This window comes from Paralichthys olivaceus, chromosome 4 (genome assembly GCF_024713975.1).
Source record: "Paralichthys olivaceus isolate ysfri-2021 chromosome 4, ASM2471397v2, whole genome shotgun sequence".
NCBI lineage: Eukaryota > Metazoa > Chordata > Actinopteri > Pleuronectiformes > Paralichthyidae > Paralichthys > Paralichthys olivaceus.
Window position 1 is genome coordinate 25,547,549 of NC_091096.1, and position 14,405 is coordinate 25,561,953.

The following is a 14,405-nucleotide window of genomic DNA, read 5'->3' on the forward strand; positions in this document are numbered from 1 at the left end:
AAATAATAAATAAGAGAAAATATCAAATACTAAAATCAAACTGCCATTAAATATAAGTTCTGTATTTTAAATTAGTAAAATGTCTGTTCTTATCATCAGAAGAAAGCTGTTTTTTCCAAGATAGGACCAACAAATACATTTTGATCCGTACTAAACACTGGCTCATCAGATAGACATGGAAATAATAAACTCTAATATCTCAGTATAACTTTCCACAGCACTTTTAGAACTTCAGAAGATCCATGCCATATTCAACACTCAGCTGCTCACAGATTTTCACCTGGAGCAGGTGTATATGTGATTTTAAGATGCTAGGAGGATTTAACTTTGATACATCTGTGCAGGGAGCCTCCAGTTTCGTTGACGGTAGCTTGTCAGCGATCAAAACACAGTGACTGAATAAGCGACAGAGTCAATTACCACACAGTCTGGCAGTGCCCCCACGTAACTCTGCCTCCGAGTGTCAGCCAGGAACTTGGCTTCCCTCTCTCTGTGGCTCTGTCTACTTCCTGGCTGACAGGAGTATGTGATGGTCTGAGTGGAGAATCTGCTATTCAGTCGCAGAAACCTCATCTGCACCACATCTGCTCCTCCTGGATACTCAAACTGTCGGGAAAGGGTTCGCATATCAGACATGATTAAGAGTAAGGAAGAAAGAAAGAGTTCAAATCCATCTCAGACAAAAGAAAAGCAGTACGTGTAAGACGCTCACCTGGAAGCCATCTTCAATTGTGCTCAACCAGTGGAATGACATGTTGGTGCCGGAATCCTTCAGCCAAGCCTTGATTGGAACCTGTGGTTAGTCACTGATGTTAATGCAGTATGTCACTGACATGTTATAAAGTTTTAGTCAAATTTGAAAATTAGGTTTAAACAAATGAACACAAAACATGACCTCAGTTTTGAGCACAAACAATTAAAATACTACTTCATTAAATACTATCAGTCTGTCCACTTCATACAACTCCACATACATGCAACACATTTTACAAGTTTTTACTGAAGTCAATGTAGTTTTATGTTTATTAGGAGTGGCTGTGGCTCAGGAGATAGAGCGAGTTGTCCACTAATTAGAGGGTCCATCATTCAATCCCCTTAAGTGTCCTTGGGCAAAGTACTGACCTCCAAATTGCCCCTGAGAGCTGTGCGTGAATAGCGTGCGATAGACAAAGCACAGCATATAGAAGTGCTCTATGAATATTTGTGTGAATGGGTGAAAGTGAAGAGTATTTAAGTGCTTTGACAAGTCTAGAAAAGAACTATAAAAAATAGACCATTCACCCTTCACCATGTGTTAAAGTTCTCAAATTAAAGAAATCAAGAATACCAACCTTCAGTTGTTCATGAAAGCTGTAAGAGCTAAACTCATTAGCTCTGCTCTGAAAATGTTATAACTCTGACATTTAAATAGTTATTCAGTTATTCACTAGACAATAAAAACTGGACAATGGTGGTGTTCTAAATCTTTTGACCCGTGTATATGCACAATCAAATATGACATACTTTTGCCCTCTTAGTCAGATTTGGCAAAAAAAAAAACTAATCAAAACTGTTTACTCTAACAACGTTGCTATAAACCCAGGTTATTGTCTACACTAGACTAAACAACCTATACCTTCTGTCTTATGACAGAGCCTCAACAAAGCTGGAAACATCTGAAACCAATTAATATCAATCTTTCCATCCAACAGGAAGGCAGGACGAAAGCATCCTTTAAAGGAAACTATTCTTAGACGGGCGATTCATGATGATATTCAGAAGACCCCAGCCTTGTTTTGATGTGTTCTTCATTCTTCAGTGTTGTTGATACCTGAGTCTGCTGCGGAGATAGACACGTCTTTGGTTCTGCTGTGAAGTCACAATACACTTGAAAAGCATCAGCTGGGCTGCCCTGGTTAGGATCAATGTAATACACCCCTGAAAGAAAGAGTACTTGTGCTTCATGATGTGCTGCAAACAACAAACATCTTAACATCCACCTCTGACTATTTATAATGCATTTACTTGGTTTGCTGACAAACATGGAGGCCACTCTGACCCACAGATACGTATAGTCCAGCGTTTTCCTCTATTAGGCCACATCCTTGTCATCAGTGAATGATCCTGTGTCATTCTCACCGTTAGTGGAGTCTCGGTGAGCCAGCCACAGTTCCAGACAGGTAGTAGCCGGGTGAAGTTTGCTGCCATCTGGTGGGTTTATGAACCATTGGAGCTCCCCCTGCAGGGAATCCAGCAGAGCCTGCACCAGGATTGGGTTGGGCTTGTCCAACACGTACATTTGCTCCTAAGACATTCATTGCAGAGTAAGTGAGTTTTACTCTTGATCTGTTTATTTCTCCACAATGGAGAAAACTTCCATAACAGTATTGTTGTGTTTGTTTTCCGGCCCCATCCCAACATCCTCTCAACACACTTTTAAAGGACTTCTTGTTGAAGGTTCGTGCTATTTTCTGTAGGCGTGAACAATATTCAAAAGAAAACCAGGACAATAATGCAATAATGTGATCATGGACACACAACGGCTCTCAGTTTCATTTACCTTCAGCTGAGTCATGGTGAGGTTGAATGTGGCCCCTGGGGGCCCAGGTGGACCAGGCAGACCCTAATAAACAGAAGGAGACTGGTGAATACAGAGGCTCATACTTGTCAGCATGTGTGATGTCCTATTTCTGAAACAACTCTGATCAAAATCCCAAATTATGTCACACAACTAATCTGCATTAATTCATTGCACTGTACACAATTTATGCATACTCACAGGTAATCCTTTCTCCCCAGTCCGGCCTTGTGGTCCAGGAAATCCCTTCAGACCCTAATGATCATATTTTGCATCAATTAGAAATACAATCAGAACCAATCAATAAAACCAGTTGCCTGTTTCTATATTGTAGCATGCAATATATATTCAGTATATATATTATAGAAAACTAGATTTTAATCAGAGTTCTCAGGAAACAACCTCATCCAGTCTAGTTTTGGTTTTACCCACCTTGTGTCCAAACAAACCCTGAAAACAGAGACGCAGATGAGCAGATGTTCAGAGTGGTGACAGATTTCTATCAAACATCAGATCAGTTATTATTGATGGAAATATCAGTTAGTGGAGACGACTTACAGGCAGCCCAGGCAGGCCTGGAGATCCTTGTCTACCTGGAAGGCCGATGTTGCCCTAGAGCACATACCAATACCAACGTGTGATTACAGAACAGAAAAGAATGACACAGAACTCACAGTTCATTGAAAGCTCTTACTATGAATTCAAGCAGGAAATGGAGAAATGAAAAAACAACTTTGACTTTGTGTTTAAAGTCATTTCAATATTGTGTGGGGGGCAGGAAGGTTTTTAGGACTGACACAATTCCTTTGTCACAAAGAGAATTTAATATAGTAGAGGCTAAAGGGAATCTTTACTCCAGACCATGTCCTGTCAATAGCTACAACGTTTTAAATATATTAACCACTGGTATCAATCAATTTGGTATTAAATTCAACATAATCTATACATGTACATTTTAAATAATAAATAACCACCTACATAATAACTACCTGATTAATAAATACCTACATATTAAATAACTACCTACACGTCCAACACGTTATCACTTAGTGTGCAGTTTAACTGACGGGCTGTGATCAAAATGACGTAAGTGCTTTTGTTAAACCTTCATACAATAATAACTTCTCATGATGACTGTGTGTTCTCTTGTATGTTTTTGTGAATTATTGAATCCGAGGGGCTTATGTTTGATATGATGAATTTGTCATTTTACCTGCTCTCCCTTTTCACCAGCTCTTCCTGGCTCTCCAGTGAAGCCTTGTATTCCCTGAAAAAGCAATACTGTACATAACAATACATAACAATACATAACAATATATAATAGGAGATTTAAGTCTGTTAAAGAAGCTTTCATAGAATACTGCATTGAAACATAAACTCACCTTTAACCCCTCTCGACCAGTAGGGCCATCTGCTCCTATGTCCCCAGATTCTCCCTGTATAGAGGGAAGTTGAGGGAATTATTTTAAAAAACCAATACAAATAAGAATAAGGGCCTGACCTACCAAAGGTTTAAGTCTATAAAATCATGTGCAAACTTGATCACCCGCAAAACGCCCACCAACCAAACGTGCAATTCGTTCGAATGCACATGCAATTCAGCACTATTTATTTGGGATCTTAGTAGATCAGGCCGTACTAATAAGAGATTTTCACATTCTTCTACACGTCTACATTTACCAATATGCAATCTGGATCAGGATCAGGGTGTAAATGCATGCAGCAAGTATTGTGTTCACTATCGGACAGTTCCCACCACATCTGGAGGTGGTTTGGCTCGCACTGTGATCAGATCTGAAATATTAATACATTCATCAAATCATACGCCTCTTTTGCTGCCTAGAAAGTAGCACAGGGGCTAGCAAAATGTCCCCTCATCAAAAATGTTACTAAATCTGCCAGCTCCACTTGTATGTTGATATCTGATCACAATGCAGGCACAATAGGCACAATGGAGATATTGAGGCAAACAAAGAAATACCAGGTGCACAATAAAAAAAAAGATCTATATCGATGCTTTCAAGACAGCCAATACAAAGTGCTTCACAAAGAGGATAAATAAAAAGAATAGAATTCAAAACGTCAAAGACATTTAATACAACTATTGCAGTAACTGTTGTAAACCTGTCCTTTTGTTATGGGCTGTTCTCTTTTCCTGTGGTAATGCTCAGGAGCTACTTCAGAATGATTCCTTGTCATTAGTGAGTCCTCCTCAAGCAGTTCAACAATATACTGTCACTTTTTATTGTTTGTGTGCTGGACGTTGTGTGCAGAGCTTTGGTGTGCTGCAGTGTGAAGTTAGAAAACTTTGCGTTTATCGCATCTGCAGTGTTTTTCATAAAATGGAATAGGATTTGCTGTATTACTGTTTAGGTGGGTGACTTGTATATGAGTTTGAATCATTTACTGAATTAACCATGACAAATAAACTATTAATAAAGTAGCAAAAAGTAATTGAGTGAGTAAAACAAAACAAATAAGTCAAAAAAACCTACCTTTAAGCCAGGTGGTCCCATTTCACATTTTTCTCCACGAGTTCCAGCTTTGCCCTTCAAGGAAATATTGTAAATGAAGATCAGTTTTATTTATTTTAGGTTGTTTTCATCGAAATAAGGTGAGGGTATGACAAACACAAGATGACAAAGACACAATACAACATTAATACTGATGATATCTGAAGAGGTGGACTGTAAAGACTGAAAACCTGATGAGGTTATAAGGACAACTTACATATGTACCGTGTCTTCCTGGAGGACCAGATGGACCCAGATCTCCCATCTTCCCCTGCAGGGCAAGAGAAAGATCAAGACTTGATTAATACAATAATCAATGTAATACACTGATTGACCCGAAGTCATTTTAGTTGAAAGCAGAAGAATTAAAGTCAAAGTTAAAATTTAAGGTAACAGCTCATACAGATTGTCAGGCTCAAAAGCCTCAACTGACCTTTTCTCCTCGTATTCCTCTCAAACCATAACTACCAGCTCTCCCTCTTTTCCCCTTTAAAAGAAAGAGGGAAAATTAGAGTTTAGGATGTGGGATGTCAAAGTCACATTCGTGTTAGAGGTCAAGCGTATCATCCTACCCTCTTCCCAGTGCGTCCGTCCTTCCCTGGACGTCCACTTCTGCCATCATCCCCCTGAAATTCAATCCATTAGTTTTTTTTAGACTAAAAAGTCATAACAGCTTCACATTGTGTTCAATACTTTCTGACTTCCTTACTCTGTCTGCATCATTCAGCCCCAAACCCACTGGTTCACAACAGATCAATTTATGGTTTCAGGTTTTAAAAGGGTTCAGTAATTTCCTGAAACAGTGGGACACTACTCTTTAGCAAACGTTAAGGCCGACGGGGGAAATAGTGCAATAGTTTGAAATGGATAAAAATAAAGTGTATAACATCAACAAAGTGCTGCAGTGTGGTACACACAGACACAGGGTTTGAGCTGACCTTTTGACCCTTTTGTCCTTTCCTTCCCACCAGCCCAGGAACACCTTTAGGTCCCTGAAGGTGATACAGATGAAGTCCAACTTTGAGTATTTCACAATATGGTCCATGCTTGAGTGTGGAGGCAGAACTAACCTGAGGTCCTTGAATGCCAACAGGGCCCTGAAGCCCCATGTCACCGTCCCAACCCTGGAAAAAACAAACACAACAGGATGTTTGTCATATCAGGCTATATGACACTAATGAAGGTGTTGTTTGGTCACAGTGTGTTGGTGCAATGACCACAAAAGTCTCCTCTACATGAATCTCTATCAACTGTGAAGAATATATTACAATTTCAATATATTAACAATATAGCATTCAATATGAATAAAAAACATTTAAAGATTTTCTCTAATTCGTTGAACTAAGTAAGAGGTGGTGGACCCCATTAAGCAATAAAATCTAAAAACCTAAAAGCCTTAATGCATTTTTTTAAAACAAAGTGTGGCCTTGACAGTGGAGATGCTCAAGTAAGACGTTTTTCATCGCTTTATCAGTCCACGACGTTGGTCAGGTTGAAATATCTTATTTGGAGGGATTGTCATGACGTTTTGTACAGTGATGTCATGATTTACCTCTGGTCCTGGTAATCCTGGAGCTCCTTTATTTCCTGGCAGGCCATCAGGACTCTGCAAACAGTAAAGTGACCCATCACCATCTGGTGTTTACACATTTAAGAAATCTTTTAGATTTAAAATAATAATTGAAAAAACAATTACATGTTTTATTTCTAACCAACACTCATTATAAGTCCAGTGTGTAAGATTTAGGTGAAAAGGAACTTTTGTCAGAAATGTAATGTAGAATAATCCTCATGATGTTTTCACTAGTTCGTTTCATCTAAATTGTATGAATTGTAGTTTCCTTTACCCCAGAAAAGGTCCTTTATATTTAAATACTTTATATTTACATTGAGGGGACCCTCTCTATGGAGGCCGCCATGTTTTTTACATTAGTCCAGACTGGACAAACTAAACACCTTTTGAGTTTTTATGACAACTGAAGCTACCCCAGGTTCTTTTTCATGTTTGGAAGGAGAGGGTGAGGTGAGGGGTGTTCAGCTGCAACATGCAACTTCAACACTAGATATCACTAAATTCTACACCCTGTACCTTTAAAATCAAGCTAAAATCTTAGATTTGTGTAAAAGCTGTCATCACCTCTCCTGGCTGCCCTGTCTCTCCAGGCTCTCCTCTCAGCCCCTCAGATCCAGGAGATCCCTTTAACCCAGGCTTACCAGGTCTTCCCTGGACTCCTGATGAACCCTGAATCACAATAATATCCCCGGTTATGATTTGGTGACATGCAAATTTACAAAAGGTAAACATCATTAGGTAGACCATAAGCCCATACAGGTTAATAGTTTAATAGAGGATGATTTTACCCCCAAAATAAACATGATTGGGAAAAAGAAAAAGATAAAATGTTAAGTTATTGTCCAGTAGTGGGTAAAATTATTAACTTTATACTAATTTGTCATGTTGTACTTTGTTCACGTACTGGTGGTCCAGATTGTCCCATGTCACCTTTCACACCTGGGCTTCCTGCCACACCCTGTAGATAGACAGAGCACAGAGAGGATGTAGCACTTGTAATAGATGGACTGTTGCTTCACATCATAAATATTCAGCAGGAGTGCTCTGTACCTTTGGACCTGGAGTTCCTGACTCCCCCATCAAACCAGCAGGACCTGTATCTCCCTGTAAACAGAGCATGTCCACTTCATCAAAAAGTAACTTCAACACCCACATGTCCACCCTGTGTGTACGCAGCTGCTAATGGTCATTGTAGTCATTCATTCTCTTCATTCTGAATGGGAAACAAACCCTTGCTAATGTGGTTGTGTGACTTAGTCACACGGACAGCTCTCAGTAAAAGTATGTGAATACCAAAGACTGTATATAAAGAGGTCTATTCCCAAGAAACAAACAAATTTGAGATCCGACCACATTCAGAGGTGATCGCATAAACATGTTTACCTTCTCAGCTGACGTCCTCTGAACTTTTAAGTAAAATAATGAACCAAAATAATTTTTTCACTTCTGTGGCCACAACCATAAAATTAAAACTGATGACACATACTGATTTGTTTTTATTCCATATACAGCATATTGATTCACCCAGTCCCTCCAGACTCACCCTCTTTATTTCTTGTTCTCTACAACCCATACAATAAATTGCAAACAGATGCATATGCATATTGGGTATAATGGTCACTGCCAACAGAAATTATTTTTATGTGTTTATTTGCTTATACACAATCCTGCAAGGACAACACCCATTTGATTGAACTCAAGATTGTTGAAACTTCATAGGAACAGAACACTGGAATATCTTTTTGCTCTGAATTTTCAGTGAACTCGTGTTAGGAAGAAGTGGCTTCATGGCCAATATACAGAGGAATGATTAGAGTAACCAGCAACTCTCTCAACATATAGCATGTGATATCTGTATTAACAGAGACTTTTAAAAATCCAGTCCATCATTTGAAAACATCTTATTGGTCCTGAGTGTGAGTTTGACTACCTTTTGTCCTGGTGGCCCATGAGGTCCAAGAATCCCAAAAATACCTGGAAACCCCTGAAAACAGATTGAAGAAGGTGAACTGACACTCTGTGAATGTTTAAAAAAAGTTATACAGGTTCACAGTGTTTGTAAAACATAAAGGACCAGAAATATCGTTGTGTGGTTGTATACCTCCCAATGAGTGTGTTTTCAGACTACATAATTTCATCTCATCCAAGATATTCTCTAGAGGCAGTCTTGAGATATAAGGTTCAAGAGGCCAAAAACATAATTTAAGAGGCCAATGTGACCTTCTGAAGAGTTCTTAAGAGAATGCATTCACAAGGGACTTGTGAGGTCACAGTGACCTTGACCTATGACCACCTAAATTGTGATGTCAAGTAAACAGTAGTAACAAATTTGAAGAAATTCCCTTGTGTTCTTGAGATATTGTGTTGAATGAGATGGAAGGACAGACAAACAACCCGAAAACATTACACTTCTGGCCACTGGCTGTCGCTGGCGTAGAGCCATAACTATGACACCTGTTCTACAAATTTGAAAGTATCACACTCATTATCAAGATGAAGTCCCTTTTTTCATGGCAGATGGTAACTTACCTGTAGTCCTAATAAGCCTGATGGTCCCACCGTTCCCATCAGGCCCCCTTGACCCTGAAAGTAGAAATAAATGGTGATGAGGACAGATACTGTAGATAAACACATGATAATATTGACTGATTAATAAAGAGTTATTGAGGCTCATTTACCATTTGCCCTGCGTAGCCCTTTTCTCCTTTTGACCCTCTCTGCCCTTTTATGCCCAAGACTCCTGGGGGCCCCTCTGACCCCAATGGACCAGGATTCCCCACATATCCCTGTGAAAAAGTATGAATTTAGCAGAACTCTGTATTAAAAAGGTATTAAACCCCTTGTAAATTGGACCTTCCAGATGCAGCTGTTCTCATTGTTCAATCTACTATATGCCACTTCAATGATCTTCATCCTAATTAAGTGACCTCTAAATTCAATCAGCTACACTAGTCATGAGCAATGACTACTTCAATGGTGTGACTGACTCAAACACCCAGTGTGCATCAGTAAACAAAGTTGTGATGGAAATGAATCCTTCACTCCATCTCACTTTCTAAAAACATAACAAGTCTTCTGCTGCTGTAAAGTGGAAATCTGGAAGTTTCCAAGGAGTAAAATACGAGTATATGAGTATAAAGGCTGCCCTAACTAGAATAACTGGATTTTGTAAATTCATTAAAACAATATGAATACAATAAGAAATATGCTACATTAGTTAACAATACAATGGGAAGATGGTACTAGCCTTTGCTCCTTTAACACCCTGATCCCCAGGTGACCCAGGCCCTCCAGCTTCTCCCTGCACAGGGAAAAGATATCATGATGAGCACCGTTCTCAAACAAACAACCGACAGATAGATCATTAACTATAATTCTCCTAAGTTGCAGCTCAACATAAAATAGTTGGATAGCATGACAATAGATCTAACCTCTTTGCCCCTCTGGCCAGGCTCACCCTGCAGCCCCCGGGATCCTTGAGGTCCTGGTTTTCCCTTTGGTCTCTTGGGTCCTGGTTTCCCCTGAGGGCCCGGAGGTCCCTGTTTCACCAGGACAGTTCAGTGTTTAACAGTTGTCAGACATCATCCTCTGTGACCGCCTGACTCATTTAACCTGATGCTGAATGTTATAATTTTATTTGCCTCAACTTAAGTAAACTCGGATATACATTGGCTGGTCAGATAAAGTTGGGAACCCCATCCTGCCGAATAAATCTTTCTGATGTCACATGCCTGTGCTGGCAATTATCTATTTCAGAAAAGCCTTCATGTTCGGCCAATAGAGGTGAGAGGGGAGACAGGTACTCAAAATAGCTTTCTTTTTTTATTGACTACACAACCTTTACTTAAAATGTAAACAGACCAGTCTATCAGTATGTTCCTGGAGAGACTTTCTGAAGTCTGTGCCATTATCCACATTTTTTTTCTGTACCTTCCAGTGAAGCCATTTGGAAAAAAACTAAACACATCTGCTTTCTGACACAGTTGGAGCACAATAACCTTATCTCCTGTTGCTTTGTTTCTTGTTTGAAAAACTGTCACAATTGTTCAGAACACATACTTAAGTCAGGACGTGAGGAGGGTATGTTGTTGGACTGAAAATGTCAACCATTTCAGGACTAATAGGATAATTAAAATATATTACATACAGTATAGGCAGCAGAAGTCGATGCCATTATCATCCTACTACAGGGGGTCAAACATTTTCTGCCTTTTTCGTATTTTTTTAAACCAATCACAGCCCTTGATGCAACAATGGTGCATCGGGGGAGGTGATCACTGCCATGAAAACAGGAAAAAATAAATGTGTAAACTGTGTTGATTGATTGAAATTGACAGGCGGCTGAAAAGGGCAAAATGGATCAAACTGTGTACTTACAAAATAAAGCTCTAAAGTGTTGTAGCTGTAGAAATATTTTGTACATGTTTGAAAGTTTTGTGCATACAGATATGATTTGTACTTGTCGTTGTAGAACTATTTTGTATATCTACACTGTTTTCTATTTAACAATGTAGTAGAGTTGTGGTTTAATAATAAAGATTCATCATTAACCATTTATGAATATGTTTAATGAGTGATGGGTTGAGGGAATGCAGCCTTGATATAATATCATATATAATAACCAAAACATCTTGTATGGAGGCAAAGAGAATGACAGGAGCACCAGAGGAGACATGACAGATCCATTTTACCAGTCTGCACAGCAGCTAGCTGGAAAACTTTTTCTATTTGCACTCCACCTGTACACAAGGTAACTATCATTGCTGAGAACACTATCATTGCCGCAGTAAAGTGTATAAAACACATGATAACTATCAACTCAAGAGTGAAGTGAAACACTGCTTTTCAGTCTCTTATTAAGTTAATCTTTAAATAAAAGACTATTTCATGAATATATAATAATACATTCAGTGTGAAAGTTTTTTTCAGTAAGACACAGACCTGGTCACCTTTTGTTCCAGGAATCCCTTCTTCTCCAGTTGGCCCTGGAGGACCCTGGCATGACAAACATGATCACATTTATTATTAACACAGTGAAATGTATAACAAGGTTCCTCAGTATTATATACTACAAATTGCAGGTTTAAAACAATGCAGTATATCAGAATGAGAGCCGTGTGTTCAGCACGCTAACAAACCTGCTGCTCATCCAGACCTGGAGCACCAATATTCCCAGCAGGACCCATTGCTCCCTATGAACAATAAATAATAATATTACTGAAATCTCAAGGATTGGACTTGTTCCATTAACAAAAACAAACCCAACATTTCATAACAATATTAAATGTCATCCAGATTTTAAAAAAAATAGAATCAGTTACCTGCTCTCCTTTCTCTCCAGCCTGACCCATCAGCCCAGTAATGCCTGGTTTTCCCTAATCAGGAGAAAAAAGATCTTGCAATGAACATACGCTGCAGTATATGATATGGTACTGTATAACATGACACTATGAGTATAGGGAGGGCAGCATCGCAGAGCTCTCTATCAATATGTAATGAAGAGGAAGGTGGAAAGTACCCACTCACTGGAAACCCTCTGGGTCCAGCCGACCCTGGTGGCCCTGGTGGCCCCTCACTCCCTGGAGGACCAGGGCTCCCCAAGCCGCCCCCAGGTCCAGGTTTGCCTGGAGGACCCTGAAAATACAAAAGTCAGAGTACATTGGTATTCTAAAAAGAATATCATCATGATATTCAGATCATGAAACAAATATATCATATGACTGTATTCTCTGTGTTCTTTGTGTGTGTGTGTGGAAGGCACTTAGAGTTTTTATTTTATGTTTGACATCAGAATATCTCAGCTTGAAGAATGCAGGTGGAGGATGGATTTATGGATGTGCCCAAGGGCCAATTGGAATATAATCTATTCACGCCTATAGAGGGTATTCAATTTCTTATTCTTTTGAATTGATTCTTTTAATACTAAAATAATGTGGTAGTGATGAAGTGTTTCATTTAAAAATAATCCTAAATCCCTGGAATTTTTACTCCCAGAACTAAAAAGTTTTTGTCGATTGTTAAAAACAGAAAACTATTCAACAACGAAGATGCTCTATATATCGAGCAATACAACATGGAGGAAATTTAAATTGTGCTGCTGCTGATTGGAAGAGTGGCAAACACTGGCTGAAATAAAATGCTGGAATACCCGACCAATTATTCATGTTGAGCCTGCAAGCTTCACCTCAAAGAACCCTGTCCTGTGGGGACTTTTTGGGGGGGTTAAAACTTGATGAAGTCAATGGTCTCCAAAGGCTCCTAGTTCCCACTGGAAAGTTCCTGTGGTGGAAACGCTGTGCATGTGTCTGATCGACATACTCACTGGCAGACCCTGAATGCCTTTGGGCCCCAACTCTCCATGACGGCCCTAAGGAAAGAGATGACAGAAACAGCTGCATCAGGTTACCCTCTAACATTATGGCAGTTGATGATGTCTGATCAATACTTTATGGGTGTATAGTAGTCTTGTTCTCACCTGTGGTCCTGGAGGCCCTCTCTCACCAGGAAGGCCCTGGAGACCCTGAGGAGACAATGATTCAACAGACGCTACAGCCAAGATCAACCAATGTGTACGTACATCCATGTGCTTGTGTGTGGACATCCAAATGATTTTACCAATCACACTCACCGGAGGTCCAGTGTTTCCAAGGCTGCCAGGAAGTCCTCTGACACCAGCGTCTCCCTTCGCAACAGGTAAGAGAAAGTAATTCAGTCATGTTTTGGAATAATGAAACTCAACAAATCTTTTAGGACACAAACATATCCACTGGTTGGCAGCTTGACCAAAAGTTCTAATAACTGAAACTTTCTATTGAACCACATCCTTGTGGGCTATGAGAATGGATTCAGATTTTATGATGTCACAGCAGTAGCCAGGCCTCACCCTTTGTCCCATGTGGCCTGGTCCCCCAGTCGGACCTACTGCTCCGGGGTAACCCTGCGGAAGTTGATATTTTCTGTTTACATTCACACGTACATTTAAACCAGTTACGAACGGGATTCTGCACAACATTGTAAAAGAACTTGATAAAAAAGTATTTTGTTATTTTGGTTCAATTTAGTATTTCATTCCAATATTTCTGTCTAATGAACTCTGTCTCTTTCTGTTCACTTACATACATGCCCACTGGGCCCTGGGGGCCCATCATTCCTGGACTGCCTGTGAAGCCCTAAAAGGAGACATTAAAATAAATCATTCATATTTTTAAGAAAAATCTGTTACACGTTAAACATGCTTATGTTGATGTTTATGTTGATTCATGAAATGTACTGTATTCATGCTTTATATTATCATCAGCTCACCCTCTCCCCAGCTGGTCCAGGGATTCCATTTTCACCAGGCTTTCCAGGAGCCTGTTGAAGTCACAAATGAGTTCTTTCAAAATGTTCAAAACCCAAAATGAACACACTGGTTTTGTCATATGATCATTAGAAGAAGTTTTGACCTACTTTGGCTCCTGGACGACCTGTCTGCCCTCGATCACCAGCCACACCTGGAAACCCCTTCACCAAAGAGAAACCAGAACTTCCTTTACCAATATTGCAAATAAATATGATTTAGTTGGCTCATGAAGGTGCTAGCTTGGTGTTGTTATGCCCACCGAAGGTCAAGGTCACTGTACTGGATTAAGGTTTCAGACTAATGCAATCAGTACAATGTTTCGGATTTTGACGAAACTTGCTATGCAGACTTGGGGGGGCTAGGATACACATCTATATTAAAAAACAGCAAGATCAGTGGAAAACCATGGCTGCCATCAAC

At 39.6% G+C, this 14,405-nt stretch overlaps 1 protein-coding gene across 2 annotated transcripts in view; it reads right to left on the bottom strand.

Moving 5' to 3' along the window:
• LOC109639066 (collagen alpha-1(I) chain) overlaps positions 1–14,405 on the bottom strand; it is a 50,949-nt gene that overhangs the window by 4,636 nt on the left and 31,908 nt on the right. Inside the window, exons 31-66 of one of the 2 annotated variants that reach the window (XM_069522826.1) lie at positions 14,093–14,146; positions 13,946–13,996; positions 13,759–13,812; positions 13,527–13,580; positions 13,272–13,325; positions 13,119–13,163; positions 12,966–13,010; positions 12,170–12,277; positions 11,965–12,018; positions 11,782–11,835; positions 11,585–11,638; positions 10,075–10,182; positions 9,891–9,944; positions 9,322–9,429; positions 9,173–9,226; positions 8,574–8,627; positions 7,694–7,747; positions 7,548–7,601; positions 7,208–7,312; positions 6,623–6,676; positions 6,141–6,194; positions 6,009–6,062; positions 5,643–5,696; positions 5,504–5,557; positions 5,288–5,341; positions 5,053–5,106; positions 3,940–3,993; positions 3,771–3,824; positions 3,116–3,169; positions 2,990–3,007; positions 2,759–2,812; positions 2,540–2,602; positions 2,119–2,284; positions 1,811–1,917; positions 713–793; positions 421–606 (exon numbers count right to left, since the gene is read on the bottom strand). In XM_069522826.1, coding sequence (XP_069378927.1) covers positions 421–606; positions 713–793; positions 1,811–1,917; positions 2,119–2,284; positions 2,540–2,602; positions 2,759–2,812; positions 2,990–3,007; positions 3,116–3,169; positions 3,771–3,824; positions 3,940–3,993; positions 5,053–5,106; positions 5,288–5,341; positions 5,504–5,557; positions 5,643–5,696; positions 6,009–6,062; positions 6,141–6,194; positions 6,623–6,676; positions 7,208–7,312; positions 7,548–7,601; positions 7,694–7,747; positions 8,574–8,627; positions 9,173–9,226; positions 9,322–9,429; positions 9,891–9,944; positions 10,075–10,182; positions 11,585–11,638; positions 11,782–11,835; positions 11,965–12,018; positions 12,170–12,277; positions 12,966–13,010; positions 13,119–13,163; positions 13,272–13,325; positions 13,527–13,580; positions 13,759–13,812; positions 13,946–13,996; positions 14,093–14,146 — 2,433 coding nt within the window. Of the gene's footprint in view, positions 1–420; positions 607–712; positions 794–1,810; positions 1,918–2,118; positions 2,285–2,539; positions 2,603–2,758; positions 2,813–2,989; positions 3,008–3,115; positions 3,170–3,770; positions 3,839–3,939; positions 3,994–5,052; positions 5,107–5,287; positions 5,342–5,503; positions 5,558–5,642; positions 5,697–6,008; positions 6,063–6,140; positions 6,195–6,622; positions 6,677–7,207; positions 7,313–7,547; positions 7,602–7,693; positions 7,748–8,573; positions 8,628–9,172; positions 9,227–9,321; positions 9,430–9,890; positions 9,945–10,074; positions 10,183–11,584; positions 11,639–11,781; positions 11,836–11,964; positions 12,019–12,169; positions 12,278–12,965; positions 13,011–13,118; positions 13,164–13,271; positions 13,326–13,526; positions 13,581–13,758; positions 13,813–13,945; positions 13,997–14,092; positions 14,147–14,405 lie in introns of those variants that run through there. The other variant, XM_069522827.1, reaches the window with a different exon arrangement.